This window comes from Amblyomma mixtum, chromosome 6, assembly GCF_055824585.1.
Source record: "Amblyomma mixtum isolate Tamu chromosome 6, ASM5582458v1, whole genome shotgun sequence".
NCBI lineage: Eukaryota > Metazoa > Arthropoda > Arachnida > Ixodida > Ixodidae > Amblyomma > Amblyomma mixtum.
In genome coordinates, this window is record NC_143017.1 from 107,682,509 (window position 1) to 107,708,462 (window position 25,954).

General features: G+C 44.7%; 2 protein-coding genes across 2 annotated transcripts in view; one reads left to right on the top strand and one right to left on the bottom strand.

Moving 5' to 3' along the window:
* Nucleotides 1–47: 47 nt before the first annotated feature.
* On the bottom strand, nucleotides 48–25,896 carry LOC149339973 (beta-alanine transporter-like). The gene is made up of 10 exons (XM_089548707.1): nucleotides 25,615–25,896; nucleotides 21,006–21,420; nucleotides 19,817–19,920; nucleotides 17,470–17,624; nucleotides 15,552–15,720; nucleotides 14,303–14,429; nucleotides 13,607–13,704; nucleotides 10,880–11,091; nucleotides 6,667–6,848; nucleotides 48–2,360 (listed from the first exon to the last, which is right to left on the bottom strand). Exons 2-10 carry the CDS (start codon nucleotides 21,408–21,410, stop codon nucleotides 2,103–2,105), a joined length of 1,710 nt encoding a protein of 569 aa, XP_089404833.1. The 5' UTR covers nucleotides 21,411–21,420; nucleotides 25,615–25,896; the 3' UTR covers nucleotides 48–2,102.
* The window catches only part of LOC149339974 (uridine phosphorylase 1-like), a 97,493-nt gene continuing 88,637 nt past the window's right edge, over nucleotides 17,099–25,954 (top strand). The window contains exon 1 of the mRNA XM_089548712.1: nucleotides 17,099–17,225. The gene's annotated coding sequence lies outside the window, so the exon portion shown is untranslated. The remainder of the gene's footprint in view (nucleotides 17,226–25,954) is intronic.

A 25,954-nucleotide genomic window follows, 5' to 3' on the forward strand; every position in this document is an offset into this window, starting at 1 on the left:
AAGTGACAGCTGTATTATTGATGACAAACGTACGGAAGGAAAGAGCGTAATGCACGCAACTGTTTATTCACAGCGCGCGAGAACAGATATTGTGTCCTCACGAACGAGAGCATGCGAGAGAGATTCAAGGCGAAGACTTTGTTTTAAACCGTTGCTTATCGGTTGATACCGTCACCTGAAAGCTGCGCATTTTCCGCACATATTAAATAAAACAAGGGCTTGATTACAAATGCATTACAGAATAGTGGCTTGAAGTATCCGATCCTCTTTGCGTTTTCTTGCCGCAGCGCTGTGAAAAATGCTTGTCAGGTAACAAAAAAGAAGAAATGATGCCGCAGGGCGATGTGTTCCCGGTGTGCGTTAGTGGCACGTGTGCGCGAAATCTCGATTGGATTGCGGTCAAAAACCTCTGTATTGTATTAGATATCTCATCTGCCAGAATAGAATCATCATTTGGCCGTGAGGCATTGCGCAGGTGCTAAAAACGTGTGTTATCCTCAGCCGCTGGTGGCTTCCTACCGTAGTTCTGTTGGCTGAAAACATAAAAAGCACTTGTTGAAGTATAATAAACTGCTTACAGCCTTTTCTCAGCGCGGCAATGAGCAGTCTTCTTTTTTCTGTTTCTCGTTATTTCACAAGAAATATTTTGTTAAGGTTCTCAAGCGGGTGGAGTGGCAGGGTGCTAGAAAACGTGCTCGCATAAAATATTCTAATTGGGTCAGAGTTGTTCTGGCAATGAACGTATGAACCGCTTTTAAAATATTGCGCGTCTAGTAAATATGCAACATAGAAGGGTGATATATGCGCCGATACAGCTGCTACGGCAACCACCAGCTTCAAGAACACCGCACATAAGTCCATTTTAGGGGCTTATCAAAGTACGCTTTAAGCTATGACACAGCGAAAAACTGCAGTTGAAATTTTAGTTCCCTGCTCGAAGAAAAAATTTGGAGCCAAATGCAAGTATAGGCGGTCTACTTCTGGGACGCATACAGACACACAGCATGAAGCTTTAATATACTGCGTCCCTCCCGTCTTTCCTTTTTTTGCCTCGTCGTTGCAGTGCAAATCCTTAGGATGAATGTAAACCAAATATCCCAGTACAGCGTACTGTTTAGAGAGAATTAAAAAAAGAAGACCCTAATACTTCCTTTTGTGTTCTGGTACTAGATATTCGTCTTTATTAGAGATTTTCTCGTAGAACTGAAAGCCTATGGTTTTTTTGGCGCTGGGTAAATTTTAAATGGCTCAGATTTGCTACATATGCGCGGGAACAGCTTGAAGGTAAACTAAACAAGCGGCCGTTCCACGCTTTGACCCGCGGCCTCCTATTTCATAAGCAGCCTGAGAGAAGGACTGCCACGATTTTCGGCCTTCCTCGGGCCGAAGGAGTACATAGTAGATTGCACTTAGTGGACACACTTCAGCGCGTGGTTCCACGACTCGAGTAGGCCGTCTACAAGCGCCCAGCACAGACAGCATAACTATACGGTACGACAGGGCTCAGGCACTGAGCCAGTGTTGGAGATGTGATGTGCTTTATTTGATATGACGTAGGCGTTGTCTCATGCCAGTTCTAACTTTTCATGTTGCTCGAGATAGGCCTGTACTGCTTTGTTACCACCGATCGGCCGAGAGCGAACAGAATGTTCACATGTCAAACGTGATCATTATTTTTCTCAGTCTTCGAGGTGGTTCTGGCGGTGTCTTAAAAGCAGTCGCCTGTCTGCTTTCATCCTTTGTTTTTGATTTCTGCGGAGCTCCAGCATATGACGTAGAATAATTTGCCTCCCTTCGAACTGGAGCTATGAGCCGACAAATAAAATCAGCTTGGCTTCTAAAGAACAGCTGAATGGCTAAACGAAAGTTCATCTGGCTCTCAGGATCTAACTTGGGACTGTCCAGTAGTGGTCTCCGGTTCGTCCCTGAACCAAGACTAATCTTTCATCAGCGGCTAAGCTTACCTCCAGGGAACCAAGATGGTTTTCACTATGACTCTAAGGCTGCGATTAATTAAGCGAAAGAGAATTTCCCTTCTCTTATACCTGCCTGCTTCTTGCGGGCTCTCTGCCAACCTAATAGACCACCGGATGCAAGCCCCACTAATGCGGACTGACGCTGTCTATGGTGGCAGCCGACAGGGTGGACATGCTTCGGCCCCTTGAGTCCGTTCCACGCCGCTCCTTCTTTTGAGCTAAGCAGGGGAACCAGGGCTTGGGCAGGTCGCGCATCGCTTCCCCCTCTTCGAGAGTCTCTGGCAGCCGCTGGTTGTTGGTTTCCGGCAGAGGGAGTGTGATGAGCGCAGACGCGCACGACAGTCCGCCCAGGACAAACAGGGGTAAGAAGCGGCCGTAGAAAGCCTGCCAAGAAGGGACAATAAATTGGATCTGTCAGAATTACGGGAATGGTACAGAATAGAGTGAAAAATGGTTCATAAACAGAGAATGCAGGGAAACAATCTGGCACTAGGCAACAATAGGCAGCCCAGTTCAAATAGCCACAAAATTTTGTCAGTCACCAAATACAACAAGAATAGCAGTCACCGTGTAGAGCACCGTACGAGAGATGCGGAGCTCGTGAGTTCGCATCCTATCAGTGGCGTGGGGCTGTCGCTTTTCCTACCTCGTATTCAATTACATTTTATGTAATAATTATAACACTATTAATTTTCCATTGATAAACGCCACAAATAAAGAAGTGAGACGTTCCCCATTGCTTTCCTTCGTTTCAATGGCTGTTCGCTTCCTTCACTGGTATGTAGGCATTATGTACTATCAGGGACAAAGGTGGTATACTCCACGCGGGAGCCAGAGCAACGGAAAACTGCGTTGAAACGCCATCTACAGGCGGCATCTGGGATGAAGACAGCCAATGCGTGACCTTTATTATCAGCAGGCATGTCGCTTGGATCGTTTCAATATTTCGTGCTGTAGCTCGCCAAATAGCCGCAGTTTTCCATTGCTCCCGTTCCCCCGATATATATATATATATATATATATATACAATGAAGGAGTCACAACTTTCCGATTATCTTTGTTTAATACCAACAGTTTCGAACGGAGGACCGTCCTTCATCAGTGGTATACAGACGAATGAACACAATTTCTCATTTTCGAAAATGAGAAATTGTGTTCATTCGTCTGTATACCCCTGATGAAGGACGGTCCTCCGTTCGAAACTGTTGATATTAAACAAAGATAATCGGAAAGTTGTGACTCCTTCATTGTACAAGTCTTCCTGGCCATTGAACGATGAGACCTGCAACTACATACATACATACATACATACATACATACATACATACATACATACATACATACATACATACATACATACATACATACATACATACATACATACATACATACATACATACATACATACATACATACATACATACATACATACATACATACATACATACATACATACATACATACATACATACATACATACATACATACATATATATATTCAGGGAAGCCAGTCATAAATTTTTAAAAATTGGGTTTTTGAGGCAAAGAGGAGCTTTTTCCAGCATAGCAATATCAGCGTTGGCGGACGTCAATAACAGGCAAATCGTGTTAACTATTAAAGTAGTTAACTAAATTTTAATAGTTAACCTTTTAACTGTTACCTACAGGTACCTGATTGCAAATAGAGATTTGTAGCCGGCCGTTAGTAATATCCGTTTCTAGAATTTCAAAAACGCGATCTTCTTCGCCCGTGTGACTCAACTAATTTGGGCCATTTCTCGCACGATTCTAAAACCGCGCGCTTGTGGGAGGACGCAGAGCGACGTCAGGCACTCCGTGACGCACGTAGCGCACGACAATCTCAGCCAGCCCTTGCTATAGTGCTCCCCGCTTCTCTCCACTTCGCTGCTCCAGCGCGGGCGGGGCGGAAAATGTCACGCTTACACACGTCACGGAGTGTCGCGATTTGATTGGCGCCGCTCTGAGCGCTCTCCCTCCCGGTTTTCGAATGGCGACAGAAATGGCCCAAATAAGTCTAGCCACAGCGTCGAGGTTAATCGCGTTTTCAAAAAAAAAAAAAATGATATGGCTGTTACTAACGGCTGACTACAAATCTCTGATTTCAATCAGGTGGATATAAGTAATACTTAAATTTGGTTTGGTTGGTTTGGTTTATGGGGTTTAACGTCCCAAAGCGACTAAGGCTATGAGAGACGCCGTAGTGGAGGGCTCCGGAAATTTCGACCACCTGGGGTTCTTTAACGTGCACTGACATCGCACAGTACACGGGCCTCTAGAATTTCTCCTCCAAAGAAATTCCAGCCGCCGCGGCCGGGATCGAACCCGCGTCTTTTGGGTCAGCAGCCGAGCACCATAGCCACTGAGCCACCGCGGCGGCACTTAAATTTAGTTAACCACTTTACTACTAAATATGGTTCGCCTGTTTTTTGACATGCGCCAACACTGGTATTACTATGCCACAAAAGCTTCTCTTCACACACACACACACACACACACACACACACACACACACACACACACACACACACACACACACACACACACACACACACACACACACACACACACACACACACACACACACACACACACACACACACACACACACACACACACACACACACACACACACACACACACACACACACACACACACACACACACACACACACACACACACACACACACACACACACACACACACACACACACACACATATATATATATATATATATATATATATGCAAACAAGGGAAGGGGAACACGAGGGGCTCGTTATAAATATGAGAGAAGCCCACAGCCACAGAAACCAAGGGACACATTGGATATTTCTCAAATTTATTTATTTTGGGCTGTTGTTAGATTTAGAATATTACTGAATATGTTATCGCTTAAAGCTAATTGATTAGAAAAGCAGAAGAAAAAACAACCACACTCTCATGGTTAGGTTATTTGTAAACATAAATACCCCCGAAAGCAGAAGATTTGACAGCCGTCGCCGTAGCTCAGCGGTAGAGCACCGGACGCGTAATTCGGAGGTCGTGGGTTCGGATCCCACCGGCGGCATGTGGTTGTTTTTTCTTCTGCTTTTCTAATCAATTAGCTTTAAGCGATAACATATTCAGTAATATTCTAACAACAGCACAAAATAAATAAATTTAAAAAAATCCAATGTGTCCCTTGGTTTTTGTGGCTGTTTGCTTCTCTCATATATATTCGACTCGACGTTTCTCATATTCGACTCGACGTTTCGATCGGAAGACCGATCTTCTTCAGGAGTGACTTTACTTTGTTAATGCTTCAGAATTGAAATCGCGTGGATGTTGTTAGGGTTTATATAAAGTTGCAGTACCATTTTTCTCACTCCTCCTATTTGATTAATTAGTCAAGATAAATAAATTAACTTTTTAAACATAGCTTGAAACGTTAGGAGTCCATAGGAAAGTTGTGGAGCTCCACAAATATTGTCCAACCCAGGCACTTCCAAAGAGATAGACAGCGTGGCCGTTTTTATTCGCGAAAAACGAAAGTCCGCGGAGTTTAAAGAATACCTCGTGACAGCGCGCTCCATGCGCCTGAATGCGCCGCGATTACGGCGCTCTCATCCGTGCTTTCAAATGCTTTGAAAAAACCATCACTCGCTTCACGCCGTTCGTGCTGCCCAAGACAGAGCTTCGCGTTGCGCTTGGTTCCAAGATAAGCGCCAGTGGCTACGGGCGGCATTTGAAAGAAAGCACGGCTCCCGTTTCTGCGGCGATAATTGCGCTCTCACGTTAGCAGAGTGCATGCGGAGGAACGATGACAATCTCAGGAGTTTGAATTTGGGAGCAAGATCCCAACAAACAAAGACGCATAAAACAAGCCTAATAACGTCGTGCGAATTGCGCTGAAAAACGGGAGCCGCGTTTTTTTTTTTCAATTGCCGCCCGAACCCACTGGCGCTTATCGTGGAACCAAGCACAACGCGAAGCCCTGTCTTGGGCTGCACGAAAGGCGCGAAGTGAGTGATGTTTTTTACAAAGCACGGATGAGAGCGCGGTAATCGCGACGTATCCGGGCGCACGAAGCGCGCTCTCACGTGGTTTTTTAAAAACTCCGCGGGATTTCGTTTTTACCGAATAAAAACAGCCACGCTAAACCTATCTCGTTGGAAGTGCCTGGTTTGGACATTGTTTGTGGAGCTCCACAACTTTTCTATTCACGCCTGAACGTTTCAAGCTATATTTAAAAAGTTAATTTATTTATCTCGACTAATTTTTCAAATAAGAGGAGCGAAATAAATGGTACTGTAACTTTAGATAAACCTTAACAACATCCACGCGGTTTCAGTTCTGAAGAATGCTTAGTTTTTTTATAAATATTGGTCCAAGTTAGCTGGGACACCCTGTATATAGAATGAAGGGGTCGCTACTTGTACAATCATCTCGGTTTATTCAACTGGTTTGGAAGCTGGACCTTCTTTCATGAGACCAATAACTGGCAGTCTTAGTGTCGCCTGTGCTTCATTACTGCAACATTAAGGACGCAATATCTAAGGTAGTTAGAAGGAAAAAAAATAGAAATCTTCAGGAAGTTGAAAGTTTGTTCAAGAACACAAGGAAAAAACCTCGGCATTGCACCGTTCACTCTGATAAGTGCCTTCTATCAGAAACACATCACTTCGCTTACCAGTTGGACGACCTGCGAGCTGAGGAACTTTCCAAGCGATCCGAAAGCTTGTCTGATGGATAAGGCCTGCGATCGTATTTCGGTGGGGTAGATCTCTGCGGCGTAAAGGTAGCCCACGTTGTACGCGGTAGTGAGCGCGAAGCGGCCAAGCATGAGGACGGCGAATATGGCTGCCGATTTTCCTGAAAAAGACCAGCGAGCAAGGACTTTCCGGCTACTGGGGATAGAAACGAGTGAAATGCAAAACAAGAAAGTCTTCAGACACAACAAGCAAAAGAAACCGGCAAATAAATACATAAATTTGCTTCAAAAAATGGTGATACTGGAAGCGAGATCAAAAAGTTAATGAGGCTTTTGATTTGATTTGACACGGAACAGGCATCCGGTTTCATTTTTGCCGGCCGTAGCAGAAGCGAAACAACCGGTAGCGGAAGGAAAAAACATATTTTCATAATTATTCACACAATTTTCTCTGTCTAAAAGCGAAATGAAAAGTGTCGATGTATTTAAACGCGAATTATATGGAAACATAACTGTATCCCTAACTAATGGATATTTTATTTTATTTATTTATTCACAGAATACTGAAAACTCTAACATGGGTCCAAGCAGGAGGGGCAAAAATACATACAAAGAAGCGTGGCAAATTAAATAGCAGAAAACTAACATATGAGTGCCCTCGTCATGCACCACGCCTTTTGGCCTCCTTCCTGAAGTGTATGAGACACACTTCAAATAAATACTTTTCAAACTTTTCAATAAACAATTTTGTCAATGGCATCGATGCTGTTTACAACCTCAGGCAGGAGTTCATTCCATTGAGTTATTGTGTGAGGAAAAAATGAGTATTTGAAAGTATTGATTCTAGCGCTGTACGGTGCTAGTGATTCCGTGTGACGATGTCGTGTTAGTCGCGTTGTGATCGGTTTAAGAAATAGATCAGGGCTCATGGAAAGTTTGCTATTTTTGAGTAAAAGAAATTTCAATCTTTGAATTTTTCTTCGCGTTTGCAATGTCTGTATGTTGTTTAGTGCCATAAGAGTGGCTGGAGAGTCAGTAGAACGATATTTATTAAAGATGAATGAAACAGATTTTCGCTGGATCATTTCCAGTGCATCAATGTTATGTTTTGTGTAAGGGTCCCAGACGGTGCATGCGTGCTCAAGTTTCGGTCTGATGATGGATGTGTAGGCTAGAAGCTTTGCACTAGAAGGGTCACCTTTTAATCTATGCCTAAGAAAGCAAAGTTTCCGAAAGAATGACGTACATATGTTGGTTATATGCTTATTCTAGCTAAGATTATTGGTTATAGTAACAGCTTAGTATTTGCATTTAACTTCCTCAAGCGTATGATTTGGAAGGGCGTACGGTAATGATAGGCTACTTTGTTTGTTGGTCACTTTCATAAACACTGTTCTGTCATTGTTAAGCTCCATTTCCCATCGACTGCATCATTAGTGAATGTTGTGAATGTTAGTATTAAGGATGACTTGGTCTTCGTAGGATCTAATTTCATGAAACAAAATACAATCATCGGCAATCATAAGGATACATAACTGCTATAATGCGCGCTGTCTTCTTTTGCAGGACCTGTAATTGGTTAATGTTACTTAGTGTTGTCTTTTCTCAACCAAGCATAGCTTAATTTAAATGAGTAGAAAAAGGATAGTTGTGAATTAACAGCTTGGTTTTTGGACGGAGCATGTCTCTGAATTTCCTTATCACACAGGCAGTTTTTGAAAGTTTATACCTCAGTGTGCCCACATCTTCAATCCATTAGAGATGTTCTTCAAAGGAGGTACTTAGCGTATTTGGGCCAAATACGCACCCCGTTAATGTTTTTTGCTTAAATCTGGAAGCATGTCTACAGCAGTATTTCTGGTTCGAAACACTGAAGTCAATGACTTCTTCGTGTTGATAACTACATAGTTGCCTCCGCTTAAATCGTCGAGAATTTGAAGCGCGGTGTTGCCAGTCTGCAGCAGTCCTAGGATAGAAGGGGAGCTAAAAAGTAGTTGGGTGTCAGTGGAAAAAATTATGAAGTTTACTGCTGAGGGGATCATAGTATGAAAAAAAGTGGGCCGGAATTCCTAACCTGAGGTCCTCTAGTAGGAATAGGAAGAAAATTGTATTGTGTTTTAGCAACCGTTAAAAACTCCCAGCGGTATACTCAGTAACTTTCCAATCAATTCTAGAAGGATTGCACTCAAATCGTATCGTTCGAGATTTGTAAGCATATTCGTGTGGTTTATGTCGTCAGGTGCCTTACATAAATTAATAATTAATAGAGAAATTAATCCCGGATAAGTAGCCCCAATAGGATTTTTTTTTTCTATTATCACTTTATTCAAGGAAGAGCATCAGCAACGGGACATGCAGATGAAACACCTATTGAGCGTTGAAAAAAACCTGAATACTTCTGGCAAAGTGCTGCCAATCTGGTATATAATACATTTTGAAGTCTGTTTAAAAAAACTGGGTTTATTGATATGGTCTTATAATGTAAGGAATTTTTTTGTCTCCACTTTCATGTATTACGCTTATTTTGGCTTTTTAAAGTTTCTGTGGAGCTCCCTGAAGAGAAACAAAGGCTACGCTTATGCTTTAGGAAAGCGTTATTGAGTATGTGCACACTTCACAGGTTTTAGCTTAGTTTAATTGTCAGTATCAAAATTTCTGTTTTTAGAAATCTGGCATGAGAAAAGTATTTCTTCTTCATTAACAGTGTAAAGATGAAACGTATATTCTTCGTGGCCAAGGGGATGGTTGTCACGAATTTGGTACAGCTGCTGGCTTGCGCGAGAAAGCCTGCGCAAGAAGTCGCATTTTTTGGTATAACTTATCATAAAGAAAACGTAGCGGCCTTTCCGCAGGATTCAGGTGACAGGTGGCCTCCCGCAGATGTCAAAGGCAGCAGTGTCTCGACTGAAACTGTGTCTATTGAAAGGACGAAAATTTAGAGACCTTTTGAGCGCCAAACACACGACTACTGAGCAGTCTACACCTACGATCAAGATTTTTTTTTCTCCGGACGGTTTAAATAGAACAGAAACTGGGCTTTTAATTGTTGATGTCATGTTCGCCGAAAAAAGCAAAGAAACTGACCGAAACTTCCATTTTCACAAAAGGGTTACCCCCTCGCACGCTGCGGGGCGCTATAAGCCAATGCGTTTACACGCACGCTAGGTAGCGCCGTTTCCGAGTTGTCTAACGTTATTTCTGACAGATAAAGAGGTTCTGAGATGTAACCTATTCTCCCACGGTCGTTTATATTTCCCAAGAAAAAATATACAGCCATTAATTTCTTTGCAGGCACTGCGTGGTTGCAAAACAAGCGAACTAGTCCGCTGTCCCGAATTCCTGGTGGCGATTTTGACATTGTTTATCTGGAAGTATTACGTGCTAAATTTACCCGAATTCCTGTTCACAGTAGATAAGCAGTAGTCCTACAGTTGCCTGTGTTTTGTTCAGTACATTAACACCACGAATGGACCTTCCCTGCTTGAAAAAGATGTCCAGCACTCAAAACATTACAGTTAACCACGGCGCTTCAAAAAATACGCTTCCACTACCAAACGCGATACCATTTTTGCGAGCCCTATTTGAGCAAAGTAATTTGCGTTGGCTCCTGCCGCCGGTTGCTCTGGGGGCAAATACATTTTTTTTTTATTTTGAGTCTCAAGCAACAATATGTCTCACTCTATTGTTAAATTGTAAGCACCAGCTACTATGTCCGCATGTTATATATACATAGTACATGCCCAATATGTGGTAGAAGTGATTTTGAAAACTGCTCTTGGATCATCGCGCCTCCAATACAGAGTGCGGCACACCACTGACACGATAATAAACCCGCCTCTTCGCGAAGGCCATAAATACGCAATCGCTCGAAGGATGGGAAAATCCGCGACCAGTCCAGTCAAAATAAAAGTTCTCTAAGGCCTTTTCGCCAACTTGTGCTGTTAATTTTCCACTTCAGTTAACAGCCATCTCAAATTGAAAATTTGCCCTCGTTTCGATTCAGGTGCCACCAATGCGCTTGTCCCGATCGCTTCCAAACACCGGGCACACCTTGCTTGCGCTGACTGTTCCGTGGCTTCCGGTATACACAGCTGGACGCCAAATGTTCTCGATCGAAACGCGCCGTACACGCGGAGCCATGCCGCTGTTAAATACTTTGCTCACTTTAGTCGCACATGTTCTCTCAGCTCACCGTAGAAGCCTGCCACGCCGATGTAGCAGAGTGCGGCGAGGCCATAGGCGCACACCATGCTGGGTCGACGGCCCCACTTGTCGGCGAGGGGAAGGGCCAACGCAGTGGCCAGGATGTCCATTGCGTTCGTAGTGGACGTCATCACGAACGGGTCATCGGTCGCCGTGGCCGCGTACAGCTGACCCGCCGAGTACGTCAGGCATGACATCAGCCTGCAAAGAAAAATTCGTTGGTCGTGTGCGCTGCCTGTGAACCAGCTTCTCATTGCTTTTAGTGACAATGTTCAGAAGGCAGAATCTACAAGGGCGGCTCTCGAGTTTGAGTTTATTTCCACAAACAAGGAGATACAGTGGTTGTGGGGAACAAATGAAGGCGGGCTAGTTGGTGGTTGACAATGGAGTGCATATTGCAACCGCGCAAAACGACGAGGGACGAAGAGAGGCGTCTTGTCCTGTGCTTTCCTCTCTTCGTCCCTCATCGTTTTGCGCAGTTGCAATATACACTCCGTTGTGGAGAATACAGGGGGAAAAAGCTGCGCAGGGGCAGCTTGACTGGCCCCAAGTACCATTACAATGGCTGCCGCAGGGCGGAGAGAAGGATTATGAACTAGACTGAAAGTTAAAACAAAAGGCAAAAAACCCAAAAAAAGATACAATTCAAATAATAAAAAAGAAATAAAAAGAAAAAAAAACGCCATACACAGCTTATTACAGCAGTCATGCGCATAAAAATATTTCAAACAGGTTTCTTACAGAACAAGTGAGCACGTCGATGTTACATTGAGTAAGATCATTTAGTAACTTTGGCAACCTGTAGCTTAACATTGGTTGACCATAATTAGTCAGGCTATAAAACTACCGACCAACAAATGCGCAACAAAAATGACGAGCTTTAGTTGCGCATGTCCAGCTAACTCCAATGTGAAAGGAAACACAATATGAGGAATTGAGCCAGCGATTGCTCTATAACTATAAGCATAAGAGTCAAGCACAATTTTTTCTCTTCTCGAAATATTTCTTCTGCGTACGTGTAATAAGCAAAAGACTCTTTGAACTTTAATGTCTGCTAAAGAACAAAGTCTATTTTTTATTCGAACTGACTCTGTTCTTACATATTAGAGTTACCAGTACTATTTTCTCGAGTGATTGAGAACATGATCTTGAACTATGTGCAATTTTTATCTACCATCTTTCTTGCTAGTGCGTCACAAAAACTCATTATTTATTGCACCACTTTTTATTACAACACTTTGCAGGCTCTAAAATGCAGAAGAAATGTCCAACACTTCCGTACCTATTCGCAACCGCAGGTTGAAATTAGCGCGCATAACCTGCTCTTTCCAGTAGCGCACAAATACGCGGAAAACTTCTCCCGCCTCAAGCGGGGCCAGCCTGGAGAGTCTCTCTGGATGACTCGTTGGTTTCTGCGCTTGGTACACGCTTGTTAAACGGAGCTGAATATTCAAAACATGTGTCTCCCCTACGACGAAGAAAAGTCCTCTTGTCGAAACGTTGGCCAGCACCCGGAGGTTTTCCCCTCCCTTGTTCACTTTAAGATTATCAAGAACCATCTGTCCAACCTCTCTCTACCATACCCTCTACGACATTATTCCTGGAAGACTATTTTTCTCCGCGCTGGAGCCCATAGGTGCTGCGGGAAAAAATGAGCGCGAGTTGGCAAGGGGGACGTATTCGGTTGGCATACGAATAGTCAGCTATGTGTTCGGCGGTCTGTGCGCGTTGTGAAAGCCCCCTCAACGCACGTCGGCTGAGACGAAACAAAACGGCAGCTATGTGGCCCTCGGCATACGTGGTGGCAAATAAGCCCGATGGTATACGGCACTTGCGCCAAGGCCGTTTGCGACTATATAACGAAGAAATCGTGAGACCCGTTCGACTTCGTTATAATGAGGCTCAGCTGTGTTAGGTAGAAGATAAAGCAATGTACTTATTTCTCCTTATGTACTTCAGAGCTGTCAGCGCTCTTTATGCTTAGCCTTAACGCAAATATTTTTATTTACAGAAGAATACGAATATGCACCTATCGCAACCGCTAGCAGGCAGTCTTTTCGCTAATAATTTTTTTCCTTTCATTTAGAGATCGAACGACTAGGGCTACGGCAACCACAGGCAGTGTTCTTCAATTTGTAGTGTGAACGCCAGCTCATCCCCGCCGACGGAGATCCTTCGCCGGAGGGCGAGCAACCCGAACTTTGAGTCAGAGCAACCCGAGCCGCCCGTGTGAGGAGAGAGTGATGTGAGGAGAGGATGAGGATGAGGAGGACGAGCGTTCGCGCGGCGCGTGGAGAACAACAGACTCAGGTGTTGGACACGAAACAAGCAACACGGCCTCTTGTTAACCCAGCGCTTCTTTGTAAAGGAAAGACGAATAAACGTCTTTTGAATTGTTCTTTTATCCTAACAGTAGATACTCACGTGGTACCTCCTTGAGTGTAATTGTTTTACTGCTCACTCGCTAACTAGTACATCTGTAGGAGGCAGTAACTGCGCTTCGCAGTTCATAAACTAAACTTTTGTTTTGTTTTATGCGAAATTTAATTTTTTACCATTCCGTTGTAACTTTTTGTAAAAGAAGCTATGTCACTGCACATGACACGCAACTAGTCCTTGTCAGCCATACGAAGTCTTCACTTCTTCCAGCTTTAAAGACAAGGGTCCGCAGTATGGCGAAAGAACGCAGCTCGTGCCTGCACTTTTTCAAACTCACCAAAGGAAAAGAGTTATCAGGAAACTCCTGCGCAGTGTGGGATACCGGAAGACATCCGTTGTAGATGACCTCTTGGAGGCATCGTTCTTGTTCGGTAGCTGCAAGATCGCAGGACTCTGTAAGTTATAAGTCTATGCGTACTCAATAGACGGGAATTGTACCCATTTGTATAGCGACATTTTAAGCCCCCCAGAACTACTATTTATTTCTTATTAGATAGTTAAGCAGCGATCTGTGTGCACTGATGGGATCCGTATTTCATTCTGCCACTTCAAAATTCAAATTCACATGTGGATTCACCTGCCTAGGCTCGAAACGGCAATCGTTTTCCAAGGAGAAAACAAATGCGTCTGTCTTTTCTCGTGACGACAGGAATCATCGAATTAAAGGAGTTAAACTTATCTTCTACGTGCATCCATTTAATATAGTTTTGCTTATTGATCTCTGTTGTACTTGTCCTCTTTTTTTCTGGTATTGTTAACATTGTGCTCTATTGAAACGATTTGTATCCAATTAATTGTCACGTGCTTCATCGCTGCTTCCGCCATTTTATTGTCATCTGAGCCTTAAGGATGAAAAAAGAAAACTGAAAAGAATGGGACTCGAGTTGCCACTCTGTACTTGGAATAAACTTACCTACTTAAGTTCACTTAAGTTTAGTTAAGTACTTACCTACTTGTCTTAAGAACCACTAACCTCGAGGGAGTCGAGTGCAGAGCTTTCCACCTGCTTGCCGTTAACCCTGGCGACACGCAGAAGGATCTCCTTCGCTCTGTCCGTCCTTCCCTTCGACAGCAGCCATCGTGTGGATTCCGGTATGAAACTGAGGAGGACAAGGACGAACGTCAGCATCAACAGTCATGTTATTGTGGGCTTCCATCAGCCACTTTCTTGAGTATCAAAGCGTCACCAGCTTTCGTATCGTCCTGTGCCGAACAATGGTATGTACTATCGCGCTCAATATGAGTTGCAACGCGCGGTCATCGACCGGGCTCGTTCCGTAGTGTGCCTCCTCCAAACAGTCGCTCGGAATTCTGGGAGAAACTGCTGTTCCAGGAAACAACAGCACCCCCGCTCAGGAAAAAGTTTCTCCCAGAAATCCGAGCGTCTGTTTGGAGGAGGCACACCACGGAACTAGCCCCGGTCGATGTCCGCGTGTTGCAACTCATATTGAGCGCGATAGTACACTCTTTACGAAACAACAGCAAAAAAAAAAAAACGTGTTCCTTTAACTGCATACTGAATGGAGCACGCCATCTCTTCCCCGCTGATAAAAGCAGCACAGATGGACCACCAATTTTATCATTAACAGCACGAACTTCTTTGCCCATATTACGGAAGTATAGAGGGCAAAACACATGTCTAGAACGACCGAATTGCGTGTCCCACAGCTCCCAAAGCCGCTGCGACCAGGAAGGCAAAAAATTACGGTTAAATCCTATGAGTTTAACTGCACCTGCTTACACCCATATCATTTCTAACCAAATGTTATTCCTAGATATCCCATGTTCAACCTGAAACACGCTCAGAACGTGTTTTATGCAAGCGTTTTGCCCTCTGTACATTCAACTCCAGCCACGTGAGTAGTGCTTAATGCTGGTTCTCTTTATTTATATTGACTGAGGTGCACTGGCACATTCTTCTTTAAGGAAGATCATGTAAGCTGTGCTATCACAGCCGGATTTACTTTAAAAAAATGGCAACTTCATAACTTCTTGGTCCCTCTCAAGGCAAAAGAGAGACATTGAAAGCTGTCAGTGACACAGACTGCTCTTTTTTTTTTATTTCGCTGCCAGTAATAGTTAACAACAGTAATCACCCTGCCGAATAGCAGTTAGCGCATCGCGTTCCATGCGTCACATCCATCGAATGGGAAGAGGGGTCAGTGCGCACGTCGTAACCCCCCTCCCACCAAAATAAAAAAGGGAGCTCGGACGGGGCTCACATGGAGACCACTGGTCCGACGAGGCAGGGTAGAACGACGACGGCGTTGAGGAGGCGCCAGTGGGCGAGAGCGTAGGCCACCCACGGCATGCAGACGCCCAGCACGGGGTAGGCGAACCGGAAGGCGCTCAGCACCAGCATCCGCTTCTGCGCTGGCACGTACTCGAGCGCTGAAAAGAAGCACGCTCGCCGACTTCAAAGCCATGGAGTGGCTCAGCTCAGGGCAACAGTCGGGCAGGTTCTTGTGCTAAACTTACTGGTGCAAAAGCAGTCAAGGCTATCATTCACCAAACACAAAGTTATATGAGACTTATTTTTAAAACTCTATACCTTGAACAATATTTCACATCGTCAGTTTGATGAGTTACATTCTCTTAATAGGCTAGAAATGACAATGATTTTTACAAGTGCCTCGTTTCCAAGAATTAAGGAACGATTAAAAAGAATATTTTTTTAAAAAAGAAAGGGAGAAATATTTTAAGGTGTTCAAATTTTCTGCATGCAATTAAGGTAGGCTTTACCATCACTACAAATTCACGATAACAAATGGTCGTCTCGTCTTTCATTAGTATAAAATTTTGTGTATAATGTGTACAAAGAACTAGAACTACATAATGCACACGTGGTATTCGTTTAGCACGCAGGCAAATAAAATGCCTCAAAGACACGCTTTTTGTAGAAGGTTGGCTGTAACGAACGCTCATCCTAGCAACGGCAATAAAATGACATCTCTTGAATATGTACCAGAAACAGTGATTCAAGGGAGCATCTCTCAGATTTGGCTGCTGCAAGAGGCTTTCGTGGTCACATGCTGGCAGCATACTTCACGTTTCGCGTAATTTCGGCAGCTGATAACGTGACGACCACTTAAAGCCGTAATTCTTTAGTCGAGCTACTCATTTAGTCCTACTTGTTTAACAGCTCAAAGGAATACAAATAATTGTAAGGAAACAAAGACTATACACTTACTCAAAAAAAAAAAAGAATGCTCGTTTACACCTGTTCCCGTACTCCGGTCCTTTTCCGGTCAACTTTCTTTTACCTGTAATCTGTTTTCACTTATGTAGGTATGGGCATTATGCTCAACCTATTTTCTATTCCCTTCTCACTCCTTTTTACTGAGCAATGTCTCAGAGACAGTACTATAGGATATAAAACGTACAGGGTCGTCCACTCTTAGTTAGAATGCGCTAGCGCATGGCCGTGCTCTTTGGAGGGTCACGGAGTCCGAAACGGCTGCGCTTCGAAGCGAAGTGGCTGATGACGCGAAGCACCACGTCCAGGTACACCTTCTCCTGCGCCACTTTGCTGCGATGAGCGATTGTGTCGCACGCGGTGGCCCTCTGAAGAGTGCGGCCATGAGCTAGCGGGTTCCAACTGAGAGTGGACGACCCTACATCTGAAAGGAAGTTTTCGCGGCAAGAAAAGACTTCTCATGACGTCATTAGCCGAAAAAAAAGTTTTCATATAGTCTAATAAGAGAAAAGATATTTGGCAGGATGGTGAAAATGAATTTGTTTATGCAGAACAGCTGGAGAAATGGTGAAACGAAGTGAGAACGAACTGACACTCATCGTCATCACCATCACGGTGCAGCCCAGCCGTGCACACTGTTCCTCAAGGTTGCTCAGAGTGAAAACAACCTCACAGTCGCTCATCCACCAAAGGAATGCCGGTAAGTGTGACCTTTCTCTTTCGCTTCGTAATAATTGACGAAAAGCATGGAAACAGTTGTAACAGTACGACTGTTCCAGCGACAAACCACACAAAATGATGTGCTCACTGCCATACGCGTCTAATACCAAACATTTACAACAAATTGAAGATAACCACGGAGCAGCCATGGCGCGCTACTATACCTCTTCCTGCCTCTTTGTAATTTTTTGGAGACACTATGCGACCTACGTCGCCACACTCACCAAGAACGAAAGGTATGATGCTGATGGAGAGGAGGACGCCTCCCTGGATGATGCGCGTGACTAAGAAGAGGTAGAAGTCTTGCGTGAAGTAGGTGGTCACGGCTCCCACGCCTGCCAGGACGTAGATTGTAATCATCACGGGAACACGGCCGATTCTGCCGAGGAAATCGATTTGCATGCAGACGACACTGACTAAATGAATGGCATTATCAATTAATTTAGTCACCCATCAATCAATTCTCTCAATACCAAAAAAGTGAACGAACGGTAACGTGTTCATCAAAAAACCCCTGCAGAGCAGTCCCAAAATTAAATGATACCTTTGTTGATATGCTTATTTTTAGTTTATTTTACAGCTATTTAAATTAAACTGCAAACTGTAGCGTTTAACATCCTGAAGCGACACTTGGGACGTCGTAGGGGAGGGCTCCTGGTTATACTCCACCACCTGGGGCTCTTTAAAGTTCGCTGTCATCACACAGCACATGGGCGCATTTTCCATTTCGCCTCCGTCGAAACACGGCTCCCGCGGCTGGCATTCGATTCGTCGACCTTTAGGTCAGCAACCAAATGTCAAAGCCACTGAGACGCCGCAGCGGGTCTTATACACCTATTTGTCTCTGTGCATTTGTTCATACGCTACACATTACACTAAAGGACATAAGGCACGCCGTAGGGAAGGGTTCATTACAATAACCCCGGGCTCTTTAGTGAGTATTAAGATCTCAGTCCACAACCGGTTCTGCATTTAGCCTTCATCGATATGAGGGTAAACGCGTTCAATCTACGCTGTGGCTGCGAAGGAGCCTATAAACTCTGTCTCAGCAGTATGCATGCCACAGGCGCAGTGCTTCCGCGGTAAGTACGGTCTCTGCCAAAAGTAACCAAGCAACCGGGTGTGTTTCTTACTCTTGAAGCATTGCGCTTTTGTCTCCTCTTAAACTTTAAATCTGTGCTAGGCAACGAGAACCCTTGTGCCCCTTGGTGAGGGGAGGACGCCCCTTGTCCTCACCTTAGAGAATTTTTGGTCTTCGGGGGTACAGTAAGGGCTCCACTATACGGCTTAGAAGCGGATCCTGTTTGCTTTATTTTTACTAAGACGAGAAGTCTGGAAAATGGATTCTTCGCCTACCTACGTCTTTTGTATTGCTTGGAAGCGCGATGCTTATAGTTTATAGTCACGCTTCGGCGGTGACAGACTGGCACAACCCCAAACACATGGGCTCCAACTCCAACAAACTTTACCGCACTGTAGACGGTAGCCTTCTTCTCGCCGCCTCGTACTTGGCTACAAACAAATGACGCCCCACTAGCGCTCTCTCGTGACGTCGCCTGGAACTAGGTTCGCTGTAGCACGTGGTTGCAGCAAGCGTTTCAGCCGCCACGCCGTCCTAACAATGTAAGCCAGCTGTTCGGTCAAGCGATTTTGGTTACGGACCAAGCTTCGTCTTGAACCATTGAACTGGACCACCTGAGATATGGAGTCATTCTAGTGAAAGAAATGACGGTCGATGTGCCTAGTTAGGACAAAAGCGGATTAGGTGCGCTAGCACTGTGTGGCCTATTTTTTTGTTGCGTTGTTTATCTTGGTTTTGCATGGCTTACCATGGTTATGCTTTGTTATTAAGTGGTGTGTCAAGTGTACTCTCTGCGTTGTTTGTGTTTGAATGGCATGGATGAAGCGCAGTAGATGCATGACACAATGTTTACTACATCGGTTTTGTGCACGAATATCAGTCGCGGCTCCCTTTCTGAAGAAAGTCCGGCGTCGATGATGTTTAGAGTTAAAAAGGAGGTGGCTCACCTGCCACCTTTTGTCACATGACCTCGTGACGTCATCACAACCTGCTATATAGGTGGGCGTGTGTTCCACCTGCCACAAACAGGCTTGAGAGAGACAAACATCGCCTAAATCGGAGATAGGGATTTTAGCGCTATCGAACGAAAAAAATTAATTTTTTGCTCGCTTGATATTCCGTTAAATAAGCAGGCAGATAACAAAACTCCGAAGCCACCCTCTGCGTACCATACAATCTTTAATAACAATTGATGGAGACATGATCAGCAATTAATTAATTTTAAATGCCTCCCTACGTCACCGTATTTTCACGCCTGTGTGCACTGTTCGGTTCTTCAAAAGAGGAATAAGAAGATGTAACTTTATTGAACTGTGACGGAACGGCTGACACAAATTACCGTAGGCGCTAGTAAAACGGATTTTCACTCAAGTCGAAGAACAACTGCCGTTCGACAAAGTATGCAGCGTGGGCACCTTAGTTGTCCAAGTTTTAAACCGATGCTGTTTTGTCAGGTTAAAACGTCGCGGCAGAAGGCGAATACCACTTACTTGTCGCTTAGAGCACCAAACCCAATGACCCCGATCGACATGGCGCCAAAGAAGATCGAGTTTGAGACGTACGCTTTCCACGTCTCGCCGCACACCCAGTCCCTCTGCAAGGAATGGGGGAAAACATCCAACATTTAGACCGCAGGCTTAGTAAACGTTGGCTACTAAAGGAAACCGGATGTCTCTGGTAATCATGAGTTGGTTCGTTGTAACAGTTTTCCTTATGTGGCGCAATTTACTTGCAGTTAAATTATTGACGCAATGACTCGTTTTTAAACAGGCCAGGAAAAAAGACCTTGGCCGTATGCCAGCCTTAACTTTTCCTCATTCTGTTTATGATATCCTAAAACATACAGATGAAACCAGTTCTACTAAAAAAAAAATATGAAAGAAAAAATGCGATATGGAAGGTCCACGCGAGACAGGACGGGCGCAGATCCTGTCTAGCGTGTGCATTTCTTGTCCCCCTTCATTCGCGCTGGTTCCCTCTTTATTTTGCGTTAAGAACTAACCAGAGAAAACCGAAAATTTGACCACAGAAAGGCTGTCGGGACAGAACAAGAACTTTTTCTTTTCTAGTCGTTGCTTCTTCTGTTGATTTTCAAGCTGATTTAGAGTATATTGTGCAGTAGGAACTATGTTGCTGCACTAAACGAATTATGGAAACGCTGAAGGTTAGACTGTCACCGGCTCTGAAATCTGATATTTTTTTCTCGTCTATAGTTAAATAAAGAACAATAAAAGTCAGAACCAGAGGGAGGATTGTACCTTTATACATTTTTCCTAGAAGCCGGTCAACCTCTTTAAAGTTTTTTCTTTGTGTCCTTTGTCTTTTGTTCAAGTGAAATAAAGACTGATTGACTGTTACATGGGGGCCACATGCCTTCTCACTGTGAGGCTTAACAAAAAGGGAGAGAATGGAGAGAAACTGCAGGAGATAAACTGTGATTTGAATCGCTTCTATAACCTCCGTACTAGAGATTATAAACCTTTGATGGAGCTTCGGCTATACTGACATGCTCCGTACAGCGCTTGAGATGCGTATGGCGTTCGCGCCAATCTTCTGTCAATGCCTGCTTAAGATATATATAGAACGATGATTTCGCGACGCCGGCAAAGCTGTCAATGTCATGCCTCATATGCATGAGTGTAAGTGTTCCACAAACTTTTTAAGTGACTTTGAGCCCACCTCGGACACGACTGTCGGGTAGATGACAGAATGGTCGTAGTGCCAGCCGGACTGGCACGGCACCACAGGCAGCAGCTCCCTGGGTGGTAGGCTCTCGTTTAGCAGCTCGCCGGGAGTCCAGATACCCTGCAGGGTGGTCCAGTTGAACTCGTACATGGAACACTTGCTCCAGGTGCCGTCCTTCTCGCGCGGGACTCCCAGCTCGCGCGCCTCCTCTCTCGTCAGGTTGAAGAGCTCTTCGAGCTCCGGCTGACGGCACCAGTGCGGAGGCTCGAGCAGAGTGAAGATGTGCGCGAACAGCGGGATCACACGCATCGGAGCCACGAACACCACGAGGTACAGGATGAGCAGCCACTGGAACACGCCGAAGTCGCCGACCAGCTTGAGTGCCTCTTCGAACAGCATGGTTCAGCTCCTGCGTTAACGCGGATTTCTGGAAGGCGGCCACACTTTAAGCTTTCCGTCTATGGCAGTTGATTCGCCGAGTGCACGGCAGTATTGTTGAGTAGGCTTAACGTCCCGAACCTGCCCATGGGATATGAGAGACAACCTAGAGGATGACATCGCAATAATTTCTACATCTGGGCAACGACATCATACAGCTCGAGGGCGATGCCGCGGCCTTGTGCTTGTGTGAATGAAGCGTTAAATATTAAATGAACGCGGCCAGTGGCCGACAAGAAGAAACCTGGATTGCAGTCTTACTCAAGCCATGAAGTCAAACTTGTGCAAAGTCAGTGTTCTCCACGACGCAGCGAGATGTTCAGTGGCGGTCGCTTGGTTTCCTGAGAGATCCTGAGTGCTGTGCAAGGAGTGAAGTAAGTCCCGCAGCGTCTGGGGCGTCTGAGCAGCGCTTCCACTGCTTCCGTCGAGCGGTTAGCACTCCGAGTTCCTCGACGAATCGAGATTAGAATACGGGCACTGAATAACGTTCTTCTATGTTCGGAGGAGGACGGGGAAGCTTCAAGTCTGAAGAGACTGCGTTGCCCATTATCCGGCACAAAGCTCACAATACAGCTACCGTTGGGAACATAGCGTTCCGATTTGATGCGGTGCATGCCCTCTTGGAAACTGTGCTAAACTAAGCTTTAAATTTTTTTGCAGTGAAAGCTGTTTAGTATTGGTTTAATCGATTAGCTGTGCACTATACTGCGGAGTCTACAGCGTCAGCCGTAAGACCTCAATAATGTAATTAATTTATCTACTTAATCAATAGAATACAATTAGACTTAATTCAAATTAAGTAAAAAAAGGGTTCAACTTTAGGTCAAAGCAGCGAGCTATGGAATGAAATATGATAGATGTAACGTTAAGGGACCACGAGCAGGCGGAGTGGGTGAAGGAAAAAACGCGTACTAACGACATCCTAGTTTAAATCAAGAGAAAGAAATGGGCTTGGATAGGGCATGTAATGCGAAGACAAGGTAACCGCTGGTCCTTAAGGGCAACAGAGTGGATTCCAGGAGAAGGCAAGCGTAGCAGGGGGCGGTAGAATGTTAGGTGGGCGGATGAGATTAAGTAGCTTGCGGGGATTCGGTGGCCGCAGCTGGCAAAGGACAGGGTTAATTGTAGAGACATGGGAGAGGCTTTTGTCCTGCAGTGGGAGTAGTCAGGCTGCTGAAATGAAATTAATTGCGACTTGGCAATTTAATTGAATTTACCCTCTGCCAATCCAATCGTGACAGGTGGAAAACTGGAGGGAGTAAAGTCCCCTTCTTCACTTTCAGAAGAGGGGAGAGAGAAGAAAACGGCGAAAGGAAAGAGAGAGAGGTGGTGAGAGGTGACGATTGGTCTAATGGTTTGGAAGGTTGTGGCAAGAGCAGAGGAATGCGCAACCGGAAAGTTGCTGTCCCAGGAAGAACCCAGAGGGCGGCTACCATGCAACGGGGCGGTTATGGCTAGGCTGAAGGAATGTGCGAACTGGGTATGGTTTCATGACAGAGTGCGGGGCTATATGGCAAAACCAATGCTATAACAGATTTGGCTGATTCGTGGGTTAAGCCTTTAAGCATTCCCTTAGGAATCTTTTTATCTGAGTAGTTGCTGCGTTTTGGAGATTTGGTTTCATAGCGCACAGTCGTTTATTAACTGAATTCTTTTTTTATTTTTTAGTGAGTTCGCGTAGGGGGCGCATTTCTACCACGTCGCCCGCATTCTTCTGCACAGGAAATTTCGAAATAGCAAGAAGGATGTTGGCCTAAAAAAAAAAAAAAATCCGGCCTCGTCTTCCGCTGGACGAAGTGAGATCCACAGCTATGCTGTTTCCTATAACATAAAATTCACAGAGGCACCTAATTCTATTATGTGCTGGCAACGCGATAACATTAGCAGCTGTTTGTGGCTTCATTATCGGCCTGTTGTCGCTTCCCTCCAGCCAATGGAAATGCTTCCGTCTTGTGACGTCACTTCTCTCCCGCCAAGGGGCTAATTTTATGATTTAGGACGCATGTTTACACCATTGGGCTTCGAATGCTATTGCAGCAATGAATGGTCAGTGCCTAACTTCACCGACCAGCGCCATAAAGTGCACGTATTGTGAGAAGCAAGAGTACTGGCGATTTTCGAGAAATAAACGTCACGCCTCGGTGGGTCTGCGAAGTAGTCCAAGAAGCACCTGAGCACCCACGGAGACGCTGTTATCACTTCGGCTGTAAAGATTATTCTGAGAAGCGCTCTTACATAAATGCTTGAATGCTGAGATAAAAATGCTGCTAAGTGTCATTGCATGATTTTTCTGATGCGAGAAATGTACCGAGAGCAGAGGAACAGGAAGTTTCCACGCTGTAATCTAATTCTTATCAGACATTCAACCTATATTTTTAAACAGATGATCGGCCTGGTGCAGGAGGACCTACGCAAATACGAGGCGCTTCGTGTTAAGAAACGTCGCTGAATCCACATGCCTAAGGCGCACATTTCGAGAGCGGAGAGATTTATGGTTGACTACAGCTGTAATAGCATGCCTTATTAAGGCATGCGTGTATGATATGATATGATTTTTCATCCATCAATAAGGCGATGTGTTAATAACTTTTACAATCGAATTCTTCGAGCCAAGGATTCTTGGACATCAACTATGTGAGGCAACTGTGGAATAATATAGGGTACTGTTAAGAAAATATTAAGGAAATGGTTCATTCTTCTGATGCGTAGCAAATTCTTTCATTTAGAGTTCTTTCATCAGTCACATCATATAGTTAGGGCTGCCATAGAAAACCAATGCGGAACGTTTATGACGGCAGAAAAAACGTTAATAGTAAAAAAAATGTAAGCCTACCGATGAGAGACCTGCGGATATATTGATTTTTATAGTCGAATCTTACGATGTATACGAAAAATTTCCGTTCACAAACAATTTGGCGTTGCAAAATGCGCCTGCTCGGAATTTCTGCGCAAGTCGCATACTGATTCTTCGCGCCCCTCGATTCTGCTAGCCTCGCTGTCGCTGGAATCAGTCAGGCAGATGGGAAGATGGATGGATGGTAAGAATAAAATTGAGAGCCCACAGAACGGTTAATATCCCCGTGCAGACAGCGCGTGAAAAAATGTGGCCCCAGTGTTCTCTCTTACACCTATGGAAAGAATTAGAAACCTATGTTCATATTTAAAGTAGCAAATGGTTAATGAAATTGATGAGCGCGAATAAACGCAAAGGGACACTTTTATCAGTAAAAACTTAGGCTATAGTGACTGGTAGGCTTTTCTAGCCTTTTTTATTGACAATTGATCGGCCTTGCTTATCTGTAGTACTAAGTGCAAGGAGTTGGGCATCTAGTTTTCTTTTTTTTTTAATTTATCCATTGAACAAAAGTATGCATCGTCGATGGCGATTTCTTCACTGTCTCTTGATTATTTCATTACACCCTCGAGAAATAACGTTGTTTGGCTCACACAATGTTTCAACCATCGGCACAGAAGTGCGACTTTATCGTGAGATTTGAAAACAAGATTCCAACAAGGCTAAATCCACAAGCAGCCCTCCGTAACGTCGTCAGATTGGATCGACCGAGGCGTCCCCTCTAGGTCCTGAAAACTGCCGAAACAAAATACCCTGCAGTAGCGTTTTAAGAGGCCGAGTTGCGCGTATCAGTCAGTCTTCAGCAGATATCTGCGGTCGGTAGTGAGAAGGCTATTGTTGATCGCAAAATAAATCCTCTGCAGCCAAAGCAACAAACTTAAAAAATACCCTGCTAGTAACGCTTTGCATTACTGTTTATATAAAAAAAAACTGTCACGTACCAGAGTGCTTCACGTGATCTTCTTAGGACTTGATATTTCTCAAGAAATATGGGTTAATTCAAAGTTCGTTTATCCGACTCGGAGAGCTCAGTGTTCCATAAACAGCAGCGGAGATCAATTTGTCGAGGCATAGAGCCAAGGGCGATTCTAGCGTCTGCAAAGTCAAGCTGTGACTGGCTGTTTTTTTTTTTTGCGCCGATCTCCCGTCCGTGTCGAGTTGCAGCCGCGTGAGTCCGCATTTGCGATGTAATCAAATAGCCCACGTGGTCTGCCGGGGAACGCGGATTTTCTCACGCGCTCTCACCATGCCTCAGTGCCTATTTTGGCGTTGTATAGTGGGGTACTGGATGTCGAGCATACTACTACTTACTTGAGCAATTTCTTCTTGGCGCCAGACTTGAACCCGTATTTGAAACGTTCCCACTTGAAACGCCTCCGCTGCTTGATCGTCAGCCGATTTTTGTTGGCACTGTGCAAGGCCAGCCCTTGAAAGCCAGCGGTAACTTGTAATGCCCGTGTATGCACAAGGGCTCGTCTTGCCCGAGCAAACGCGCCGCTGTTTTTTCAGGGCTTGTTCTGCAGAAGAGGTTCCACTTCTTACAGTGGGGGCTTCATCGACGTCCGGATCTCTCGGCCTATTACTTTACTGCTTGCATCGTGATAAGAGACACACTTAGACGTGGAGCGTGCCGAGTTTATGACGGTTATCA